Source organism: Neolamprologus multifasciatus, chromosome 13 (assembly GCF_963576455.1).
Source record: "Neolamprologus multifasciatus chromosome 13, fNeoMul1.2, whole genome shotgun sequence".
NCBI classification, from domain to species: Eukaryota; Metazoa; Chordata; class Actinopteri; order Cichliformes; family Cichlidae; genus Neolamprologus; species Neolamprologus multifasciatus.
In genome coordinates, this window is record NC_140451.1 from 7,913,101 (window position 1) to 7,938,455 (window position 25,355).

General features: G+C 42.7%; 2 protein-coding genes across 3 annotated transcripts; one reads left to right on the top strand and one right to left on the bottom strand.

The window, feature by feature from the left end:
* The first annotated feature begins 1,195 nt into the window (after positions 1 to 1,195).
* Positions 1,196 to 5,189, top strand: mcfd2 (multiple coagulation factor deficiency 2, ER cargo receptor complex subunit). 2 transcript variants are annotated; one of them, XM_085182635.1, is made up of 4 exons: positions 1,196 to 1,341; positions 1,863 to 2,051; positions 2,146 to 2,305; positions 3,332 to 5,189. In XM_085182635.1, the coding sequence occupies exons 2-4, from the start codon at positions 1,867 to 1,869 to the stop codon at positions 3,461 to 3,463; spliced, it is 477 nt and encodes a 158-aa protein (XP_085038761.1). In that variant the 5' UTR covers positions 1,196 to 1,341; positions 1,863 to 1,866; the 3' UTR covers positions 3,464 to 5,189. The 2 variants fall into 2 exon arrangements, with proteins under 2 accessions (XP_085038761.1, XP_085038762.1); XM_085182636.1 differs by having other exon boundaries at positions 1,216 to 1,341; positions 1,866 to 2,051.
* prop1 (PROP paired-like homeobox 1) lies at positions 3,745 to 17,133 on the bottom strand. Its single transcript, XM_085182637.1, has 3 exons — positions 9,482 to 17,133; positions 8,309 to 8,538; positions 3,745 to 7,850 (listed from the first exon to the last, which is right to left on the bottom strand). The coding sequence occupies exons 1-3, from the start codon at positions 9,573 to 9,575 to the stop codon at positions 7,479 to 7,481; spliced, it is 696 nt and encodes a 231-aa protein (XP_085038763.1). The 5' UTR covers positions 9,576 to 17,133; the 3' UTR covers positions 3,745 to 7,478.
* Between the last annotated feature and the right edge of the window lie 8,222 nt (positions 17,134 to 25,355).

The following is a 25,355-nucleotide window of genomic DNA, read 5'->3' on the forward strand; positions in this document are numbered from 1 at the left end:
GCAAAGGTTGTGTCAGGAAGTGAAACAATGTGGATCTTTTTCCGGTGGTGACCCCTGCATGCACATAGCACAACAGGACAGGAATTGATGCTGTGCTGCTATTGGCTGAGATCACAAATGCTGTGTGGGATGGGAATAATTAGGTTGGCCTCAAAAGATTCACTGGTTCCATAAACTTATCATTAAGCATATTCATATTTGAGATGTGAAAAACACCCAACATTAGAGAAAATATGCCTGCCTCTGTGACAGGAAATCTTTACTGAGTTTTTTTTTTTTTTAAATCCATCTATCGCTTAATGTTTTATTAGGGAAGACAACACTGACACATACAGTCTTGTGGGGGGGAAAGTACATCCTTACTGATTCTGAGGAACTAAAGAGATTCAAGACTAAACTGGAGATGTTTGGCCAAAAGCAAACACAGGATAAGAGCACAAACACCTCATAGTGTCATGCACAGTGGTGACGGTTTGGATCAAAGTCCAGATTGAAACCTAATTGAAAGGCTGTGCTGGGACCTTGAGAGAGCTGTGCGTAAACGAATGCAACCAAAGCCCAATGAACCAAATTCTTGATGCATGTTCAATCATCCAGGTAAATCCCAAAAGGTTGAAATGATCAAGGAACTGACCTCACAGTTCTTTGTTCATTCAGTGGTCTGGTTTTAGTCATTGTGCAAATGTACTCTTTATAAGATTGGGGAAACCTGCAGTCAGCTCAGACTGAAGAAGTCACTTGGATGAGTCACGAAACGTTTCTCCCACTGAAAACGCTACGTCCAGATTCCAGAATCAACTTTTTGGGGCCAAAATTCCTCCACGATGATGAGAGAGGCTTGTAAAGTCATACAAAAAACTAAAAGTTTACAAAAAACCTTCAACTTATTACCGCTAAAGGTGATTCAACAGCACGTCTGTCGCATGAATTCGTAAATTCTGTCAAATGATCAAAACGCTAGTTCGTGAAAACGGAAAGCACTAGAAATATATAAAATTATTCTATACGGAATATTCTATAAGGTTCTATAAGGTTAGTTTGAGCTTATTGATGTACAGCAATTGTACACGAATCTTACTATAACCCACAACAAAATAATAAAACCAATTTTAGCTTTAGACAGAGAAAGACGAAGAATTCAGAATAACGTGGAGGGAATGATCTTGCCCCAGTTGAGCGCTCTCGGATAGCTGCAGCCAATCACAATGAGCTGTCGTGTCAAAGTCAAGCTACGGAAAGCCGCTCAGTCCGAGAAAGCTCGGATTGATCATTAAAGCCAGCAAACTACGCACAACTGCACAATTGTTCGCGGATACAGGTGAAGATAGAAATTATTTAAACGTAAGTACATATATATATATTTATTTTTTTAGTCATGACCCATGAAATTATGTTATTTCAGCGTAGCCCTGAGATGCAGCTTGTTGCTGTATTTATCTTATAATGGCTCTCAAGCTAACGGTCATACATTCCTCTTTTAATGTGGCTGTTTAACTGAGTTAGCATAGCAGTGTAATCTCACAGGTTACTGCAGAAACATCCCTATTAGTGCGGTCCATGTAATTATGCACTGTGTGTGTCTGTGGTGTTTTTTGTTAAAATGGGCCATAAACATATGGTGCTTATATGTAGCACCTTGCTGTTGTCTTATAGAGCCAGATATCAAACTTATAAAACAGGTGTGAATGTAGTTTGATCAAGAGAAACATGTTAATCCGTAAGAAGGACACTCAAATGTGTTGCTCGATGTAAGTGAGGTGCTAAACTGAGGACATTTGAGTAGTAAGAAGGTGATGTCCAATATAGATATTCAAGAGCTGTGTTCCTGAACTTGCTGACTGTCAGTCTTTGCCTTTCCGCAGCAGAATGAGGAGCAGCAGGTGTAGTGTGCAATGGGGGGGTATGCTCCTCTTTTTGTCCTGCTGTTTTCTGTGCGCTCACGCTCAGATGAACCCAGACCACCACCACCACCAGCAGCAGCAGCAGCAGCAGATCGTAGAAAGTGCAGCCAGCCAACATCGCCTGGATAGAAACATGGTTCAAGACAAAGAGTGAGTGGCATGGCCGTGCACGACTCAGGACGAGGTGAACTTTGGATTCTGTCTAATCAGTAGCTGTGTTTGTTTGTTGTTCCTCTGGTGGCAGCCACATCATGGAGCATTTAGAGGGCGTCATAGACAAACCAGAGAAAGACATGACGCCCCAGGAGCTCCAGCTGCACTATTTCAAAATGCACGATTACGATGGGAACAACCTGCTGGACGGGCTGGAGCTTGCAACAGCAATCTCACATGTACACAGAGAGGTGAGAATTCATGTGTGAGCACGTTTTTTTGTCATAGTTGGCATTAAAAGGATACTTAACGGTTACTTTCCCACTTCCTCATACCCTTCTTATTGTGGGATGGGACTGAGACATTTAAATGCTTTGTGTTTCAGAAAGTTGGGACTGGGGCATGTTTACCCATCTTTTAGCAGCACTCTGTAAATGTTAGCTTTGCTCTAGTTTTTTTTTTTATATATATAGAATATCAACATGTCTGCAGTTCAGGGTCTCTTCTTATCATAATATTTTTAAATTTGTTTCATAACGCACCAGATGTTTCAGTGGGTGACAGGTCAGTACTGCAGGCGGTCTTTAAGCTCCAGGACTTCTTTATATGGGAGTCATGCTGTTGGAATATTTGCACAGTGTGTTAGGAATTGTCTTGCACAAATAAGGTCTTCTCACCAAAGGCACCAAGTTGTGCCTTTGGCCTTCACAGACACCACCATGGATGCTGGTGTTTGACCCATGTGCTGACAGAAACACTAATAATTTTAAAAAGGAAAGATTTAAATTTCAACTTAAATAGACTCAGAGGAGGCAGCAAGCTTCTCTGTGTCTGTTTTTAATGCAATACACACTGAGGGTTCAAAGGTCACAGCTAATCAGTACAGATTTTTGGCCTTGTCCCCTGTGCACCGAGACTTCTCTGAATCTTTTATTGACACTGTCTCCCATTAAGCCCGTTACTAGCTTTAATTAGCTGGTAGGTTTTGAGCCTCATCTTTGTTATCCCGCTAACTTTTTAAATGTTCAGGAAGGTGTCAGGAAGGGTGTGTGGGACAAAATCGGTGACAATGCGGATCCATTACCCCTTAGGAAACAAAGAATTCATGCAACGTGACACCAAAGCGATTAAAAAAACAGTTTTGTTAGCTGACACGTTTTCTGCTCCTTTACTTCTGTCGCTGTGATTAAAAATATTGTTGTGACACATTTTCGCCTCACGATTCCTGCGCACAGAAAGGTCCAATCGTTTTCGCTGCTCTGCTCGTCTCTGTTTAGGAGAGAGGAGAGAGCAGCCAGCCAATGAAAGAGGAGGAACTCATTGCTCTCATCGATGACGTTCTGAGGGACGATGACAAAAACAACGACGGCTACATAGATTACGCAGAGTTCGCCAAATCGCTGGAGTAGAGCGTCTTTCTGTTGCTTCCCGTCCACGACGACAGCAAGGAATCAGCAGAGAGGCTGGAGGGTGAGCGTGCCTGCAGCCAAAACTGAGAACTTTTTAGAGGACCGTCTTTGATTTCTTTCTTACAGATTATCGGTCAGGAGTATCGATCGTTCATGAAACTTCTGACGGATGATTTTTCCAAGCTGAATCAGCAGTAATCTGATAAATGACAAAAAGGGTGGAACACAGGATGCCCTTTGTTTCAGTTTCAGTCTGGTGGAGTCTTCCACTTCATTAGGACTTTGTGTGTGTCTGTGTGTGTAGATGCCATTTCAAAGGGCCAGTTCACCTAAATTGGTATTTTTCTAGTTAATCCTTAGCAGTTTACTTTCAGATCTGAATCCCCCGTTTTTTGGAGCTGCATATGTGCAGCTGGGGAGTTTTAAGGCGGCCTCACACACAGGCCCTGAACGACTGAAGGAGCAGTACTCTGAGTGTGTGGATTAAAAAAACAAAGGAACAGTAAATGATTAAGGTACAACAAGCAGGTGGTTAACTGAGGCCTGGTTAACCGCCTGTAACTTACGGTTTCCACAGTGAAGCTAGGACTTCACTATATTCTAAATACTGTATTCTAAGCAAAGCTGCCGTTGATTTTGGGTGAACTGATCCTTGACATGTACAAAAGCTTGGGTAGAGTGTTTTCTTTTAGTGGTGCTACACTTTGATTCTCTCTGGCAGCACAACAGTCTGTAAATAGAGTGTTCTCGCATTAAAGGGGACCTGTTCTACTCATTTCCAGTTCTATATTTTTATTCGGGGACTTTCGAGAGTAGCTTTGTGTTATTCAGAGTTCAGAATATGCCTTATTGATCTTTGATTGGCCACTGCACAACCACATTAAGGATATCTGTTCTCATCGACATCATACTGAAAATAAAAAAAAGGTAAATGGAGCGTTTAGATCAATCTGAAACCTGAGCTTTACTTTAATATACAGCCAAGAACATCCAACACTGTAAAAGTGTATTTATATGACATGATGGGTCCCCTTTATGTGAAGTAGTTCTGCTTCAGACGGACACACTCGTTTACAAGCACACTCATGCTGAACACAGCGGGCCAAATGGTTCCTCCTGTCAATCTGTTTAATTTGCTGTTTGTGTGAGGATGGTTCCCATGACAACAGAAAGTGACCTTGACTTGATCACGCGCACAGTCCGTATGTTTGATGTGAAGCCCGAGGCTGCAGGTTACAGTAGCAGAAATACTGTGTGTTTCAGTTGTGACACCTCACTGTCGTCTTGGTGATAATCGCAGAGTCAGCAGGAGCTCGACGCACACCTGTCCTCGCAGAGTGAATGTAAAGCAGCGGAGTGTTGCAGATTCTTCATCACTGGATAAGCTAGACTAAACGCACACTGCCGTTAGTTTTTAAAGCGGACTCTGTTTTACGGGCCTTCAGGAAAGCACTTGAACACAACACATTTGCTTCAGACTTGAGCTGCCTTTAAAACAGACGTGAGTATAATGTGTCAGGTTAGGTCTGTTCAATTCATCTGTGATTTCTTCTGAAGTAGTTTTATTTTTTTTGCCACACGTTGATGACTTCTCTATATTTTTGCCATCTAGTATTAACTCTTTGGTCAACTCGGGTTTTTCTGAGTGCAAATATTTAAAAATCATAACAGATGCGACTGTGTTGTCTCTGTAATGTGAAATATTAAAAGAAGACTGTATTCTGCACACCTTTTTCATGTGGTGCTGTCTGTGTTATTTGTTGTTGGTCACTTTTGGAAAAAGCAGATACGATAGGGATAGAGGCAGACTTCTAAACAGAGGGATCGCCCTCTGCTGACCACTAGAAAGAATGCAGCTTGAAAGTGTTTTGCATTGGCTTCAATTATCAGATCCAGAAGGTATGTCCACAGTTTCTGTGTAGGACATAATTATAATTATATCAGGACATAAAACTATTTATATAGACATACTGCGGGAACTCCACCTCCTTTAAGGGGACAACAAGCACGTCTTCATATTGTAAATAAATATTACATTTCATGTCAAAGCTGCAGGGGCAGTGTGTTCTAACACCAACATCCTGCTGGAGAACAGTGCGTACATGCTTTATAGACTAAAGGAACGAGTTACTCCTGAGCTTTGGCTTCACGTGAGTGCCGTCTTACAACCACTGCAAGCACTTTTTGGATCTTTATTTTCCTTTCTGTTATTGTCCTTAAACAAAGACTAGTGGATAAGACACAGCACCCATCATATTCTAATGCCTCAGAACAGAATCCAAAGGTAGTGCAAGTGGAAGAGTCCAGTTCACACAAGGCTATTAAGGATTTGTGTGTGTGTGTGTGCGTGTGTGTACACATATTTAGACATCTTTGTGAGGACAGAAAATTGGCATGCTACTATACTTGTGGGGACCAACAGTCACTTATGGGGACAAAGTGCCCGTTCACATGAGTTTGAAAACATCTTTTAGGCTCAAAATGTGGTTTTAGTGTTAAAGTTAGGTTATGGTTAGGTTTAGGCTGAGGGTTAGGGTTAGGCATTCATTTTTGATGGTTGGGGCAAGCGGCTGGGGCAGGGGTGGGCAACTCCAGGCCTCGAGGGCCGGTGTCCTGCAGGTTTTAGATCTCACCCTGGGTCAACACACCTGAATCAAATGACTAGTTCGTGACCAGGCCTCTGGAGAACTACAAGACATGTTATGGGGGTAATTTAGCCATTTGAATCAGCTGTGTTGGATCAAGGACACATCTAAAACCTACAGGACACCGGCCCTCGAGGCCTGGAGTTGCCCGCCCCTGGGCTAGGGAAAGCATTATGCCAATGAGATATTCTCACTAAGTCAGGGGTCTCAAACTCCAGTCCTCGAGGGACGGTGTCCTGCAACTTTTTCATGTGTCCCTGTTGCAACACACATGAATACAATTAGTAAGTCATTAGCAAGACTATAGAACTTGACTGCATGCTGAAGTGGCAACCACTAACTCTACTTAAGTAAAATTAGGTAAATGTAAATGTTTGGAAAAATGTACTTCTTAAAGTACTTTTATTGCACCATGTTCATTCACTCATGAGCTGCTGTGACATGAATCAAATGGCTGAACTGGCACCTAAGCATGCAGTCAAGTTCTATAGAGTCTTGCTAATGAATTGTATTCATGTGTGTTGCAACAGGGACACATGGAAAAGTTGCAGGACACCAGCCCTCGAGGACTGGAGTATGAGACCCCTGCACTAAGATATGAAAACCAGTGTGTGTTTGTGGTCTACTAACACATACTGTGTTTGCTAATAATGGAAATTGTTTAGATGTAATGATGTAGAAACCGACCTCCCAAAAAGGTGGGAAAAAACAGAATGCAGTGATTTGCAAATCTCATGAACCATCATTGTTGCATTCACCATAGTTTTAAACCCCATCCATCCTCTTCCACTTATCCCAGCTGTCACAGGGTGAGAAGTCTATCACAAGGCTAACACAGACAGACAACCATTTACACCTATGGGTAATTTAGAATCACCTAACCCCACTAACTGTGTGTATTTAAACTGTGGGAAGAAGCCAGATTACATGAATTTGTCAAATTCAAACAGGGATTTGAAAATCATTGCATTCTGTTTCTATTTACATTTCATTTAACGTCCCAACTTTAGGTTGTAGTAATGTTACCTGTAGGTGAATTAGGGAACTATGAAAGCCATGACATGAAGCTGAAAGGTTTATAAAATTAAAAACAAATTCTAGTGTGTGCTCCTTGAGCTAACCCTTTTTTGCAAAGTAAAAAAAAAGTATCCTTAATGTTCAAAGAACCTTTTAATGCATTTCTATAAATCCAGTAGACATCAGTCGTTTCCAGCCAAGGGACTGGGGAAGCTCGGGTGTGGCTAAGAAGATACATTTTATTTTACAGACTAGCTGGAAAATTCAGCAGTGAGAGAGCAAACAGGATGTGTGTAACTGTGAAGATGAAAAAGAGGCTTCTTAGTATTCTGTGTGGAAACATCTGGTGCTTCTTAGCTCCAGTGAGAGGTGGGATCCAGAGGCGGCATGGAGGTGAGCGAGAACATGGGCGAGGTGAGGTTGCTCCTCAGCGAGCCGTACCAGTCATCATGCTGCCGCTGGGAGGTTGGCTGAGTGGAAGCGCCGGGACATGGGCACTGGCTACCTGGCCCCGGGTGGCGGGTGTATGCCCCTGAGGGCAACATGGAAGAGAGGCGAGGGATGTGGGGCAGGGGCTGGGGGTAGTACTGCCGAGACATGCCGGACGGCTGGATGTGCACGCCTCCCAGAAGCGCCCTGTGGCCTGGCATCACTCCCACTGGGAGAACCTTCTGCGAGGCCCTCTCCTGCTTACGCTGTTTGGCTCTCCTGTTCTGAAACCACACCTGCTGAGACAAGGATGGGTTAGTCGAGGCTTTTACATACAAAGCATGATGGGTTCAGCAACAAATAGGGCCACCACTGAATTAGACTGAACCAAATCAGGATCATTGATCAGAATGTTGCACGCAGCATTCCTGCATCACAACTTTGGGACGAAAATCTGAAGCATTCATCCAACAATGATACGCCACAGAGGTCAGGGTCCGTTATATTTGTCCCAGGTCCTCCCAAAGCAAAAGGTATCAGTGATTTGTTACTGATTTAGTGAGATACAGAATGAACAAAAAGAGCTGAAGTAGAGGTGGGTTGCAAAGTGGCTTGCAGATGTAGACCAACTCTTTTGTTGAACTGTTTTATTAGCAGTTTTGATGCCGCCCTGTTTCTTTTTTTTTAGAGTTGCACACCCCAACTCCTAAAAAGCCACAGTTGTCAGAGAGCTCTAACATGAAGACCATCCCACCTGTATGCGAGCCTCATTGAGTTTAGTGATTCGAGCCAGCTCCTCTCTGTAGTAGATGTCAGGATACTGATTTTGTCCAAACGCCACTTCCAGCTGCTCCAGCTGTTTGTGGCTGAAGGTGGTGCGGTGGCGTCTTCTGGCTGGGGAGGGGTATGCTCTGCTCCGTCTGTTGAATCCTACGGCCACGGAGGTCTCGCACAATGTCCCCTTCCTCACCGACTCTCCTATATCTGTTTTCAGGAGCGAGAAAAGAAAAGGGGAAGGGGTTGCGTGGATCCTTTTTTTTTTTTTTTAGGGAAAAATTCCCCAGGTCTTATTTCTTCACTTCCTCAACATGACACAAGAAATGCGGCCTTAACTGAAAAAGCAGCAATTCACCAATGACTGTCTCAAAAAAAGGAGGGATTACCCGACTTTCTGGTTCCCACTGGCATCAGGCAACCTGAGAGCCAGAGAGCTTTAGCTGGCAAACACAAGCTCGTGAGAAACAGACACCAGAAACTGGAGGATTTGTCCAAGATTATTACCACAATCACCAGCAAAGGGACTCATCTCCTTAAAATGAGGCGACTTGGTCTGCTGGTATCAGATGACATTATAAAACAGCTGGATGTCGAATGGCAGAGGCAATTATTATGATTACATGAGCAAACTTGGTAACTTGTGGGGGGTTGGGGGATCGTGTCAGGAAGAGCAACCAGCGGGGGGAAAAAAATCTGCCAAATCAAACATGCGGAGCTGCCCCGCTGTGAAAATCAGAGGAGCTGAAAGTAGGAAGGTTTTATATAACAGTTTATTTTTCCAAAGCTTTAAACTTTTATATCGTGTGTTCATCACTTTCCAACACTACTATACTCTGTTTATTAAAGAGTACGACGCCAACAAAGCATCGCAGCTGATTAAATAATCTATCAATGGTAAACATAGAAAATACTGCCTTAGAAGCTAAGAAGGTAATCCAAAGGTTGCAAAGTAAACCAAACCAGCAGGATGACAGTATAATAAAGGGAATTAACATAACACCACTTAACATAAAGTGGTTTTGCTAACTCTTTATAACAAAGCTGACAATATACAATGTGCGACTTGTGTGTCAATAAAATTAGAACTAATTTAATGTAGATGCTGTGGAAGAACACAAGAACGGGGTCATTAGGATGTTGTTTGACTCACCTGCACTGGAGCTGACAGTAGTCATGTCGGAGTAAAGATCCGTGCTGTCCTGGTGGATCCTCACACTCTCTCCCGCTACCTTCACCTGGGCCATCACTTCACTTCTGAGCCCCCCTCACACAGACGCAGCTAAACTTAAAGTCACATGTCCCACCCATCTGTTTTACCTTCACCTGTGTTGGTGGGCCGGTTGAGTTAAAGGCACCGTATGTTTCTGCTGGTCCAGCACAGAAACCAACAGTTGTGTTCTAGTAGCTTCATGCTCATCTACAGTTTTGCAGTGCACCATTGCAAAGACTCGAATATATGCAAAGAAAGTTGAACGTAAAGAATGCACATTTCAGTAGAAAGCGGCAAGAAATGTATCATATGTAGAGAGGATATAAAATAAAAACTTGAATATATGGATAAAATTGTCAACATATGCAAAAGAACATGCTTATATGGGATGAAAGTTGAGTATTTAGGATAACAACTTGACTACATGACAAGACATTAAGTCTTTAGCAAAAAAGTTGAACATATAAAAATAAAAACCTGAAATATACAGAATGAAAGTTTAATATTTGGAATGAAATATCAATACAAAACCCCCTGAATTTATGGGAAGAAAACTGAAAATATGTGAAAGCTGAATATATAGACCCAAATCTGGGAAGTAATGTAAAATCCAAACTTTAAATATGTTGAATGAAAGATGAACATGTGGAATAAAAACTTGAATATATGCAAAAAAAATCTAATAAAAGCTGAAAATATACAAAAACGTATATGCAAAAAAAAAAGCTGAAGATATATGAAATAAATATACTGAATGAAAGTTGAACATGTGGAATAAAAACTTGAACATGTGGGCGAATGTCTTTGCTCTATGTGACCACCAGGTGGCACTGTTCTGTCAGGTTGAGGCAAAGATTGAACATGAATTATAAACATTTTTTCATATGGATTTATGTGGTGCCTGTAGGGGGGTGGAGGACTGGGGATCCTCCATAAACCCAAACCCTTCGTGGTCACCTCCAGCCTTCGGTTCACCGTCTCCCGACTGAAAGAGCACCCCGTCAGCTGGATTAACTCAGCTGAACTCCAGCGTAACCTCCTGGGACCCTCAGCTGCTCTCAGAAATTCCCATGATGCTAAACTCAGTCCAGGCCCAGTGTAGAGGAATGGCCCTGATACCAGGAAGAGACCCACTAATGTCCCACTCAGCACTGAGTCATGACAGGGCAGCAAGAAGACAGCTCACATAGTTGGAGAGCAGCAGCTGGCTTTTTATCAGCGCGAGACGGCCATTCATCACGCGCTATATTTGTTGAACAATGCTATTTGCTTGTACATGTGCGCCGTATATACATACCCACTGGCTGTACGTGTTAAGTAGCTTATGCAAGAGGCCCTATTACACTACACGTTTACATTAGGAGTACATTCTAAGAAGGCCCTCTCCTTGTGTAATATTATAAGATGCCATTTGGCCTGAGCCATACGTGCAATTCCCAAGAACCAATAAATCAAAAGTTCAAATGCTGGACTCTACATGTGTGTGATACAGCAGATCGTAGTCCTGCCTGGGACCAGGATCCCTGCCAGGAAAGTCTAACAGACAACGTAGAGTGATTGAATGGCTCACTGTATAAGCAAGGCCTGCATGATCGTCTGAACCAACTTTTCCTTGAGAAAGTCCCTCGCCTTGTTCTGGGTTCTCAGCGTATTAATATATAATTTGATTCCTTGTGACATGCTGTCTGCCAGGGCCAAATCCTGCGTGTCCAGGAAGAGCTTCCATCCTGCCTGCATTATGTGTGTGTGTATTTGTGCATGCACATCTGCCAAGCCTCTTCAGAGCTCACATGTTTCCTGTTCCAGACAACCCAGCCACAAACCCTCCAGAAAAACCCCCAAGCCTGTCTGTGTGTTTTATTTGCAGTTGCACTTCCTTTTATCTTCTTAATAAATATAATTCCTTGAAATGTGGAAAACGTTCTTAAAATCCATCTTCTTCTTCTCTTTTTTTGTTTAAAGACAATGGAGAAAAATAAACTCCTGGGAGGTTTAATGCACAGAGCATCCATATCACAAACTCCAAGCCATATTTCAGAGAAAGGGGGAAGTTATCATACGTCTTCTTCCTCGTCCCAGATGCCGAGCTTCATAAACTTCATTTAAGCCACTAAAAATAACTTTTAACCAGAAGTGGAACCAAAGGCTGGATGTGGAAATAAGCCAGCTTCTGCTGACAGGTTCCACATATCCAGTTAAAGCTGTTAATCTTGTGCTCACGGCTTGTTTATCCTGCAAAAACGTGAAACAGCTAACGCGGGTTTTACATGAACAATGATAATACCGACCACTTACATGAACAAAAGCACTGCTTTAAAGAATCAGATGATGACACTAAAGTTCCTTCAAAAGAACTGCCTGTGAAAAAATGTATTTCTTGTGCAGCTTTGTGCTGATCTTCCACTAATCTTTTTATTAAATAGCTTACCTTGCTTTAATGTAACATTGGCTGATTGTTAATTTCATTTGTGGTAACCTGGGGTTTAATGAACAAGCTCCAGACACAACATATTCTCTCTGTGTACAGTTCACTTGGATATTTTGTTGTTGTCTAATATTGACTGTCATCCTCTGGGATCTGTTACTTTATGTTTAGTGTTAAACAGGTAGTGAGTTTATCCGGGCACTCTGCAGCAGCTGAAATAAGGGTAAGTGATACTTACATAGCAAAGCTCTCAATTTACCGGTCGATCTACGTCCCTACCCTCACCTATGGCCACGAGCTGTGGGTAGTGACCGAAAGAACGAGATCGCGGATACAAGCGGCAGAAATGAGCTTCCTCCGAAGGGTGGCTGGCCTCTCCCTTAGAGATAAGGTGAGGAGTTCGGCCATCCGGGAGGGGCTCAGAGTAGAGCCGCTGCTGCTCCACATCGAAAGGAGCCAGCTGAGGTGGTTCGGGCATCTGACAAGGATGCCTCCTGGGCGAGGTGTTCCGGCATGTCCCACCGGGAGGAGGCCCCGGGGCAGACCCAGGACACACTGGAGAGATTATACCTTTCGGCTGGCTGGGAACGCCTTGGTGTTCCCCCGGATAAGCTGGAGGGGGTGGCTGGGGAGAGGGAGGTCTGGGCCTCTCTGCTTAGGCTGCTGCCCCCACGACCCGGCCTCGGATAAAGCGGATGAAGATGGATGGATGGATAGATGGATGGATGGATGGATAGTTACATAGCACTTTTCTACTCAGAGCACTCCAAGGGTGTCAAGGTCTCTAATTCAATTTGGTATTTCTGTTTTGTCATCTGAAAAACAGGCTCAGAAAACCCAACAAAAACTGAAACGGCAATTCTTTGGAGTCTGTTTTAGCAAAGCAGAATACTGAATGAGTGGACTTTGGCTCTGACTGAGAAACACGTCAGAGACACAACGTCGCTCAGCATAACGGCTTCAGTCACAGAGTAACACTCTCTGCTTTACTGGCCATTTTCCTATAAATCAGTGCAGAATTTACCTGGCCTGGCTTTACTCTTCAGGTCCGTCCTTTATATACAGTCTCAAACTGTGACGGAGGGCTAAAAATTTTTTTTAAAAAAAGCTTCATTGGGTTTGAACTTAAGCTCAAGAATAAACTGCAGATATCTTGAAAAGTCCACAAAAGCAGTGGATTGGAATAATAGGCGAGGATGATTCGCTAGAAGGTGACAGTCTTGACAAATTGCAGATGATGTGTAACTGGGAGCATGTGTGTGAAATGGCTTGTGAACACTTTGGAGGCCTGTGTCAGTGCGTAGCGTTTTATCTGCAAACATGTCGCTTTTTGTTTGCGCACGTTAACGTGATTCATGCCTTTTTCATGTCACAGCAAATGCAATATTGAACACCGCTGTCCCTGCTGACCTGTTACAACACGGGCTTAACGCAGCACAAACCAATAGCAAGCAAAGAATAAACTTCACCCCCTTTTCTGTTCCCGTAATTTTATCTTTCCATCTTTCTATTATTGGGCTGCAGCTTGTGCCAGACGACTTGGAATCTTTTGGGAGTATCTCTCATCTGTGTGTTGTTGTGCATCGTGTGAAAGTGGGGAACAGGAGGTGAGATGCAGGGATTCCTAGTAGGAAAGAACAGTAAATATACAACAACTTGTTTTGAGCTTGTGTCAAAACGGAGGTCATGGGAGGTCATCGATCCGATCAACGCAGAACTTGTGAAAAAATATGGCGCTATAGTTGAAGGAGAGTACACACGTGCCTACACAATCTGATACTTTCCAAACATGTCCGCACTTACACACCGCATATGTGTGCATGTGTCCTGCGTGGTAAGAAAATGACATGCAAGTTATATTATACCGGGTGCTCAGTTTCAAACATTACACATGCATGCACACATGTGCCCCCAGTGCATACAGGCCTCTGTGCGGCTGTGCTCGTGTCCAGCATGGACAGCACAGAGGAAATTCTTCCCTCCCAATTTCCCGGGACTGAACTGGGAGTGACCTGGTTGGCAGACGCACAGCCCCGATGGAAGGAATGTAACTCAACCCCCCCACCCCATCTCGCTCTCAGCCCCTCAACCCCCTCATCCATCCAGAGCAGTGTGGGCCCAGCTGTGTGAGGACAGACAGAGAAACATACAGTACTGTAGGGTGAGAAGAACAGCTTTTACACCCCCAGCCAGTTGAGAAACACTCCATCGTTTTTCCCCCATGTGAAACAACCACAGACCCGCAGTCATGTAAAGAAAATACAAACAAAAATAACAAAATGAAGCTAACAAAGACAAATAAAGAAACAAACAATCAATAATCAAGTGTGTAGTCTGTCGCAAAGAGGGTCAGGCACCGAGAACCGTCCTGTGACTTCTGTGGTTGGTAGCAGATAACCATGGTAGTTTGCATTGAAGATTGTAACATGTCTGCAAATATTTGCTAACCAGCAATAGTGTCACGAGTAGTGACATCACAGAAACAGAGAATGTTCACATTTACAGCTGAAACCAACACAAAAGACAGAAAAGTTTTTACTCAACATTTTCCGTCTCCAGTTTGGATCGCACTTTTCTCAGTTTCATTACCACGAGTAGTTGCCAAATATTTGCAGACCAGTCTGCAACTATATTCACTTATTCCATGCAAACTACAGGCAACTGCAGCAATCTGCTAACGACAAAGCAACAGCCAGGACGATTTCAGTAAAACACTGTATAGCTTTTTGCAACCTCCAGCAACCGCTAACCAGTGGTTGTCAGCAGTGTTGCCAACTTAGCGACTTTGAGTTTTCAGAGCCCCTTAGCGACAGTTTTTCTAAAAAGCGACTAGCGACAAATCCGGTGACTTTTTCTGGTGTTAATGGAAGTTTATGACGACTTTTTGACGTGAAAGCACGGATCGCTCTTACACTCAACAAGCAGCGGGTGCTGTATGGGCACCTCGCCCATGTCAAAGCGCTCACAGGTGGCAGATAGTCCTCACGCAGCAGTTGCCCCCAGCTATGGCAAGCAGCAGAGCAGATGTTCACACCTATGCGTCCAAACTACTTTCTCGCTTTTAACAATAATTGCTTAAAGAATTTAATTTGTACATTCTAAATGCATTTAGAGTCTTTTTTTTCCTTTTTTACTTACGGCGTCTCCTCCGTGATGTTATTTTTCTCTCCTATAGCTAGGTTACAAGCATGGCCAATTATGCAAATTAAGCGATGATGTCATTTGGCGACTTCTAGCGACTTTTAGGACAGCCAATAGCGATTTTTCCTTACTGAGGAGTTGGCAACACAGGTTGTCAGGGGGTCACCAGCCGGTTTTTAGGTATGTACATTATGACTTCAAATTAAATCTTCACACATCTGGACACAAAATGAATTACTTTCTGTTTTAGGTTTAAATGTCCTTCTACTATCACTTCTGCTGTAACTGTTTAGAGTTAGCTCGTTGTTTTGCAGGCCATCATGAGGTGTCCAGTATGATACATTTTCCATGGGAAAATGTATGAACACTACCTTTCATCCCACACAAATGCTCGCATGCAGCCATAAAGCTAACGAAATAAAGCTGATTTTATTCAATTTTCTTTTGGACATATATTTGGCCTTTCCTCTTGGCACTATCCAAAGGCCAAACTTTCCAGTCTTTATGCCTCCCAAGTAGAATCTAAGTCATTCCAGTCTTGTTTTCTCATCATTGCAGCCTCATCAGACACGTTCAGAACTGTTCTCTGACAGCTTCTCAGTGTAAAATTTCTTCATATTCTATTTTATGCAGGCTGATTTACAGCTTGTTACACTTGGAAAGTGCATGTGGTTACTCAAGTAATTATTACTTGGCTGTTCTGAACCAGACATTTACAACCTGAACCGTTTTGGGAATTAGCCTGTCTTTCTGACCACTGAGCCACTCTGCAGGGTGAAGTGGGAACCCATTATGACTCAGCAGATGGTGTGGCACGCAGCACCACCCTCTTAGTGCTCAAGTGCTCGCAGCAGTACTGTATGTTCTCTAATGATCCTGAGCTCATCCAGGATGTCACATTACCCTTCGCCTTGGGACTCTCATCTTTCCCAGCTTCAAATATAAAGCCAAACGAGCCAGGTTTGTTCCCGACCGGCCGTCCTGGCTGCTGCAGTGATGTCCCATTCAGAAAGTTATACAATACAGCTTTGACAAACATACTCAAACATAATAAGAATGAAGCACTTTTAGGCTGTCTCTCTCCGTCTTCTTTTCTCTCTGTCTGTCACGCTTCCATGGAAATGTCAGCTTTATTGTAGAGTGATTGAGATAATGGTGGCGTGTGGCAGCCTGCCCTGTGTGAGGTTTTCGAGGTTCAGCTGTTTGGCGGGGAGGGCCCGTAGATTTGCAGAGTTGTTGTCTGGATGCCTCCTGCTGCTCCAGACTCCCTAGGTGGTGTCCTCTTTCCTCCACGACAGCCTTTTATTGGCTCCACAGGCCTCTTGTGCTCAAAGGCGCTCTAGACCTCAAGCATGATACTCTGCCCCCACCCCTGCCACCTCTTTCTTGCCCTTATTCACCACTACGGGGGAGGAAATGGCCTGAAGGAGGATGTAAAGTGTCACGGTATAATTATCTTCTTTCTACATCGCTCCCTCCACCTTGGTTTCCTCATAACACGTCTCGTGGCTTCACTTTGAACCTAAACAGGATTGGGCATCAGCACTCTCAGCTCTAAGCTATGGCAAAGATGTAGGGTAATGAAACCTACTTATATCGGATTATCGTGTGACAGATTGATGTGATATTATTACTTAGTTACTATTATAACAGAGCATTTGCTGTGTTAGCAACAGCTGCTATGCATGTTGTTCTTCCTTTACCCTGAAAAAAAGGTGTAGTAAACTTTCTGAAAGTGGGCAACCAACAACAGGTCCCAAAGGTACATATTTAAAGTAAAAAATACGGTGGCCCTGAAAGTTCAGATGTAAATACAATTGCTTCTGTCCTGGATGCTGTTTGCACTTTACCATCTCAGCCTTTTGTGTAAAACCATCTACACAAGTACAGGCACATGAAAAAAAATCTTTGATCAAGTGTAAGCATCTCTATAAAAGTAGAAGCATTCAGGTGTTTATGCCACTTTTTTGTTATTTTTTTACTTTATTTTATTAACACGGTGACAGAATCTTCCCTGAGCGTCAAAACCCTGAGCGTCAACTAACCACTCAACATGTTAATTTCCTTCAGCCAGGCTAGAAAAAATGGGGATGTTTGGAGTAAACCAAACAGAGCTTATCAGCACAAACACCTCATATAAAATGTCATCATGATGGTGGAGGGGCAATCATTTCCGCTCGTCTTGCAGCCGCAGGACCTGGAAACCTTGTAGTCGGAGTCAACCATGAGCTTCTCTGTATAACAAAGTATTCTAGAGTCACATGTGAGGCCATCGGTCCAGCTGCTACGGTTTGGCCAAAACTGGGTCATGCAACAGCACAATGATCCTGACCACACTAGCAAGCGTACAGCAGATTGGCTGAAAAAGTGAAGAATCAAGATTTTGCAACAGCCCAGTTAAACTCCAGACCTCAAACCAGTTGAAATGCTGTGGCGAGTGACATCACGATGGCTACAACCATCTTTTGTATACAGTTCATGGCCACATCCTGGAGATCTTTTTAGTTATTCCAAAATATTGCTAATAGGATCATTTCTGACTTCTAAAGATCTCATTCCACAACAATTTCTGTTGTGCAACTTTGTTTCTAAATATTTTATTTGATGAGTTGTGCAACAACTTGCTTTTCAAAGCAGGGTGTGCGAGTGTAACCATGACGACAGAGGCTGGTCTACAAGAGCTGTTTACAGCCTTTGTCATCAGAGAGAGGTTGCAAGCGGCCCTTATATATCTCCCAGATATATTGACACCACTGAGCTGACTGCACTGCTCACCATACACTCTAATGCCTCGCGTGCTTATCCTCATGTACACATGCATGTTTTCTAACTTAATGGATGTGTAGACTATCGTTTGTCTCACAGACTACGTGTGCCCTCTTAAGTGAGACCAGCACTTGCTTGCACACTGTGTGACCTCTGGTCGAGTGTTGGATTTCTGCTGCTATTACAGTGCATATTGTAGTCTGGTCTGCAGGCTATTCTTAGCAGCACCATAAGTGAAAACATGAGGAGGAAAGCTAGAGGGCTTTTATAGGCGGATCAGATATGTGCTTTTTAACAAATCATCATCTGATGCACAGGAATCTGAGACAGGAATACTTTTACTGTCAAGGTCCATTTCCATTAGTTTTTAACGGAAGTGAACCCCAAAAATCAAAGGTAGACACACTGATAAATCAAAGCATTATGAATAATATACTGCTGCTCCTTCTAACTGAGACACCTACAGCTCTGTAGTTTCCCTGTCTTGATCCACAGCCGATTATTTATGATATAAAAGTTCCACTTTGCTGGGCCATAGTTTGTCTTGATTGATAGAAACCACTGGTCACTGGGAGCACCTCTCAGGCCTTACAGATACAAGAAAGCTCGGCTCTAAAAACGTGGCCACCGTCAAAGTCAGTAAGGTCTCCTACATCTAACAAGTTAACCAAAAGATCTGAGTGCTACGCTAGCCAGTTTTACAGCCTTTCCACTACTAGAAGCCAACCTCACAAACTATCAATATCATTCATATAAAACACAAGAAACAGAAAACACTGGCTGTAGAAATGGACAGTGTGAGCGGATTTGGCAATTCCACAAATAAAGAAAGAACACAGCAAAGTTATAATAATAATTTAAAAAAAGGGAACACCCACCAAAGGCATTTATTTGACACACAGCGTCCCAGCTGACTGCGAATCATACCACTAATCTTTTGTACTACAGTTTTCGCTCTGCCAGAGGAGAATCGTATAAAACTGAATGAGCTGGATGGCTTCCGGCATTTTGGACTCTAACTTTGACCACCCAATATGAGGTAAAGAAATTCTGACTAGCTCTGCCGCTGATGACTGTGACTATAAAAAGACCACCAAAGTTTAATTAGACATGACAGTTAGTCTGGAGTTAATTTTAGAGGACAGAAGTATTGCTGTTAAACAGTAACTACAGGTATGATGTGTCTTAAATATTCTGTTCTATCCATGATACTCTATCCGGTCGTTAAGTGATGACGTGATGAATCCTACTTCCGGGCCTAAAGTAGTCTGCGTTTAATATGGCTTTTGTGTTGTTAACATGTTTAATGTTTTGTATTTTCTTCTATTTAATCTCAAAAAGCTCCTAAAACAGTCAGTGATCACTGTTGACCTCCCTCGGCTTTTATTACCACTAATCAATATTCAAGCTCAGTTTTTAAAACCTTAGGATGTAACTACAGCCCAGCCCATGCAGCAGTATATGAATGACTAACCTCGTATTGTGGATGGATTATCTCAGTTGTTCTCCTGGCTGAAGTTTGGTCCTTTTACAGCATCCTGCCATGCGATTACATTTGTTCCTGACCACCGAGAACACTCACGTTAACTTTTATCGAGTGGAAAAAAAGTTAGCTTGTTTATATTATGCTAACATAGCTGTGTCGCTAGCGGTCACGTAGCACATCATTATATACCAGCTAGCCAAACTTCAGTAACCCTACAAACATCACTGCTGTTTAGTTTTCGGTCTTCATTTATGTTGGAAGTGATAACAGAGCTATACGTTTTAATTTGTTTCCAAAACCCTGCAGTCAGGACATGCTATATTGTATTTAGATAGAAGCTAGCGAGCTAACTTCCTGCTAACTTCTAACTCCGTGAAATGTCATAAATTCTGTTTTCATGGATGCCTGGATGTTAAACTCAATTGTTACACCTGGTAGAGCAGAACGCTGATCATTTTATTAAAGATGAAAGACTTTAGACCGTTTTTCAACTCTCAGTAATGCCATAGTGATCGTTTGATATATGGACCTGCAGCGGAGTTTAGGCCCAGACACGGCTAGTGACGTCAGACTTAACGACCGGATAGCACCTGTATGCTTGAATTTTTTGTGATAGCAAGATAAGCAACTAAATTCTTCTAACAAATATTTTTAGAAGCTCTTTGTATAGAAGAGATGCTTTGAATTGCCTGTTAAAATATCAGTCAGACGGAGAGCAACATTAGAAATGCATTTAGAAGAACTCAAGTCTAATATTTGCTCTCCTTTTAGCTGCGCTTGACTCTTTATTTGCTTAAATCTCCACCATGTTCACCAGAAATTAGCTTCCCGTTTGCTTGGTGATAGGAAGTGAAGCGGAAAAATTGTGTAGAGCTAATGCTAAATGAGCAATGAAGAGGAGCTGGAGCTAAGGTTTTCACCTCCGGGCCTAAAAAATAAAGCCAAGTGCCACAATCTGCATTTCCTCCAGTGACTGATTTTAGACTGGCTTCAAAAGTGAGTTACTACAGAGTTCAGTGTTTGCATCCCACTTCACTGTTGGAAAAAACAAACATATCCACCGTCTCTATGGTAACATTCTGATAACTTCACCCTCACATCCGGCTACAAAAAAGATAGCTGCTGCCATAATCGGGATTAAAGTGAGATGGCAGGTGAAACAGGTCACAGCATTGGGAAAAGATATAGCCTGTGAATATAGGGCAGAATAGTGACATCTGAGTTTGGCATTAAAAAGTTAAAACTGAAATTGAAAAAGGAAACATTGGCAATGAAAACTTTTGTTGTTTTGTTGATTAAAAAAAACATTTAAGGAAGGTGCGCTAGAAGAACGATGCCTAGCTTAACTGAACAACTTTGGAAAGTATGTTTTGACTTCTGGTGAAACTCCTAAACCACACCTAAGGGGTTTCCTTTACCCTTTCATTTCCTTTAACCGTTGAAAGTGGACTGATTTAAAGAAGTTCACTTACAACTAGCTTTGTATTTGTACACATTTGACGGAGAGCTGCCAGAGCAGGAGGAAATATTAGTGAAGTCACATTAGCTAGCTAACTTCCTGTGATGCTCTTAGCACCTAAAAGTTAGAGGCCAGCTATACTGTTTCTCCACAGGGCTTCACAAAGGTGCTCATATAATTTTTTGTTGTTTTGTGGATTTAAAAAAACATTAAAAGAAGCTGCACTAGAATAATGATGCCATTAAGAAAGAAAGAGTACTTTATTGATCTCCGTGGGGAAATTCCTCTCTGCATTTAACCCATTCACTCAGTGAAGCAGTGGGCAGCCATTGGGCGCCCGGGGAGCAGTGTGTAGAGACGGTATCTTGCTCAGGGGTACCTTAGGGTAGCTGTTCAGGGGAATCGAACCCTGACCTTACGATCATGGGGTCACCACTCTACCTACTGAGCTATCCCTGCCTTAGCTGTCTAGCTTAACTGAACAATTTTGTAAAGGATGTTTTACTTCTGGTGAAACTCCTAAACCCATACTTGCCAACCTTGAGACCTCAGAATTAGGGAGACATTCAAAAGGGCTGTTGGGGGGGAGTGGTATACATATACATATACATATATATGTATATACACAAAAAACTTGAACTTTTTACAGTTTTTTACAGTGTTTATTTAATGGATAAAATTAGTTCAATGTCACCGTTATTATTGTCCAGCCAGAAACAGCAGGGGTGTCCAAATTCAGAGGCTGCGTCCACCTGAGGACCTGGAAGTGGGCCGGGTCCTTCAAAAGCCGGATAGACCGGAAATGAGCGACTGTGAAATTGGACGGTCTACCCTTCAGAATTACGTCACGAGCTCTCTCGGTGGAGTGAAACTCAGCCGTCTGCTCCTTGCTATCTAAAATATAACTGGATGCTGGCATAAATTCTCAACCATCTCAGACTTCTGTTTAATCAGTTTTCTGTTTGATGTTTATTCAGCTGTGTAAAAATCAGGGAGGAACCCTCCCGAGGGATTAATAAAGTTTTATTTAATGTAATCTAATCTAATAACTCTAATATCAGCCACACTGAAAAAAGCCACACAATAACATGTTTAAGTCATTTAAGTGACTTGTATATCATGTTTACGCTGACTGGTGAAAGACTGCGGGGGTTTGAAAACGATGTGCCGGGAGTTTGCTGTTCTCCCCGGCTCAGATATTTGAAGTTTACACAGCTACATTCTCGCCTGAAAATATGTTAAAAGTTTATTTTGCAACCCAGAAAGACAAATAAGAGCAATATTAAAACTAAGTAGTAGTAGCCATTGTTGGAAACTGGAATTGGCTGGGCCAATCTGGGATACGGTTTTTCAATTTTGTTGTCCGGGTGGAAAATCGGGAGAAATTCGGGAGAATGGTGACTCCGGGAGATTTTTGAGTGGGGCACTGAAATTTGGGATTCTCACGGAAAAATCGGGAGGGTTGGCATGTATGCACCCTTTCATTTCCTTTAACTCTTGAAGGGGGCTAATTTAAAGAAGTTCATTTTAACTAGCTTTTTATTTGTATACACATTTGACAGAAAGCTGCCAGAGCAGGAGGGAATATTAGCAAAGTTGTGTTAGCAAGCTAGCTTTCCTGTGATACTCATAACACCTAGAAGTTAGGTGTTATGCTTTGTGCAGAAGCAGCCATACTGCTTCTGCACAAAGCTTGACAAAGGTGCTCATACAAACGTTTTGTGGGTTTAGACATAAGTGGATTAAAAATGAGTAATCTTGGTTGATTTCTTGGCCCTAGATAGAATAAAACTCATGTAAAATTTCGATTGATTTCACTTGATGTAGCCTAAAATTAACCATGAACACCACAATCTGCCCTGTCCCAGTCAAACATGTGTAGTACTGTAAGCTTTACTATACTACTGCAAACTAACCAGTTTGGCCAGTACAAAAATGTATTAAATTGCTTACTGCACTTTCATGCAACCTTTGAATGACAATGACAAAATTATAGGTCAGCTTGCTTTACAAGAAGTTTCACAATACAAAAAAATGTAAGCACATCAACACACTTAAAATGTTCATTGTATCAAAATGTACTTGCTGAGCAGTCCTTGCCTTTGAAAATAAGTTCCTCTTTCTCTTCTGTCTTCTTTTTTACACCTTTCTTCATCTGTCACTGTCACACATTAATGTTTTTTTCTCTCCAGTGTAACTGTACATTCAGTTTGCAGACACATAGCTTAGCAAACTGCACAGAAGCTGTTTGTTCTTGGTGATCACCCGCTGAGCCGTTTCAAAAGTTACATTTTAAATAACCTACCACTTCAAAGACTGCTCGCTACTTTTCAGTAGCGTTAGCTAAATGCTAAAGCACCAGGACCAAAACTTTAATGACATCAGCAACGTGAATGCAGGGATGAGAAGAACAAAGGATGTGTTGAGGGTGTAAGCAGGACTGTGGGATGCCAGTATTTTGTTATTACTGAGCACGTATCTCCATGCCGTCAGTTGGGAGGACCGCCAGGCTGCAGCACACGAAAACTTGAGTCACTCAGCGGTGTTGCCTAATCCACCAATGTGATTTAATTGCTCATTAACTGAAGGTGTTAGATTGTTCCAGCCAACTTTAACCTTGGCCATAATGCTAAAACTTAGCATTCACTTTGCAAAACACTGGATGACTTAATGGTGCTTACATTAGGTCATACATCTTTTATGTACAATTTATTGTTTCATATAGCTACAGAAATTTGTAGCTATTTCTGTACGTTAATAGCTACAAATGATCTTTAACATCACTGTAGTCATTTGACCCTTTGCTAATAAAAAACTATAATAATCAATCATAATATATTGAAATGCAGTCCATTAATATACTGTATCTTCAGCCTCTCTTTCAACTCGCAGCCTTTTCTCCAGCAGTCACTAAATGAGTATAACTCACTGTTCGTGGAGCTTTTTCGTGGTGCCAGCAGCAGCAGCCACACCCAAACAGCTGGAAAGAGGACAGAAGCACACAGCTGGGAGGGAGAGAATATGAGAGGTGGGTGTGCACCCAACTTTACACTGTCAACACCACCAGACAGGCAGAGGGGCTTAGAAAACACACTGCACTCCTAATTCCGACCGAGTCGCAGTTTTAACTGCAAATTTGGGGGCACATTACGAGTAATTCAGAATAGAATAAAAAGCCTCAGTGTGTGTGTGTTTGTGTGTGTTTGTGTGTGCATGAACTGGAACAATGTGGTCATTTATGGGGTGAATACCGCAGTCTTTAACAAGGGCCCTTAACATATTAACCATGTGACTGTTAACATGTAACCATGTGATAAAACTTTGCTTGCCAGGCTAAAATGAAGCTCCTAACCATAAATGACACATGATTGAGGCAAATGTCATTATGTTCCTGCAAAAGTGTTTCATAAAATCACATCAGGTCTGCGTGTAATTTGCAATGTAACGCTATCGGGAATTAAGCATGTGCAAACGAGCGAGAGCAGCCCTGACTTTTGCCCTTCAGAGTACGAGCTGGGCAACCTTTGCCCCATTGAGGCTGTGATGTCACCCTGAGCACAGAACAGGCCGTGCTGGAAAAGAAGGCCTGAAAAAAGAAGCGAGAAACACGGTCCAGAAGAATAATTATATGAGAGAGGGAGTGAATCAGGAAATAGCTTTTGGTTTGGGAAACTCAAGAGTTTGAGGGAGCGCTGCCATGTGCTAAATGAAAACAGGATTTGAAAAAAAGAGAGGAGCGCGAGAGAAGGCAAAAGGAGCCAAAATGTTTTTTTGTTTTTTCACCAAAGAGTGGCAGGGTAGCCAGTGGTCAGCAAAGAAAATATCCCTCCCTCATCCCTTGTGCTCCAGCATTTCTCTTCCATCAAACTCTGCTGCCGCCCTCCTTCCCCTCTTGTTTGCCTCCTCATTCTTTCGTAGCTGGCAGCCACTCGGCTCTTTCCTCTTTCCTCACACATTTTAATGGGTATCTTCCCAATCACGTTTTTATTGCAGGAAATTTCAGCCACACCACATTGCGTGAGCCGAAGGAGTGCTCCATTCTTAGCTCGGCACCGCCGAGTGCCAGGGTGTGCTGAGCGTGCCAGTGTGTATGCACGCATGAGTGTGAGTGGGGGGGAAGCGAACTGCAGTGATGTTAGTGTCAGTTTGATGCCAACATTACAGGCCTCCATGCCCCCCTCCTCTTTGTCTTGGCAACAAGTGTAAATTCAGGGAAAGAGGCGGAGGAAGTCATTGCGAAAAGACACCCCCCCCCCCCCTTCAAAAAAAGCAAAATGTCATCTCTGACTCAGTCGCTGTGGCATAACTTCACAGGAATTTTACTCAGAAAGCCCCTCGCCCCACCCAGAGCCACCGCCATCACCAAAACCCAAACTTTGTCTCCGTTTGTGAAAGCTTCAACTCCTCACCTCTCCTCACTTTACTTTCCCCCCCTGGCAACCACCTGGGTTTTTTCTCTCTGAAAAGAAAGCCGTGGTTTTGGGCCTACAGTTTAATTGAAATAATATTTGCTGTACTCCGCTGCCTCTCTAGCTCT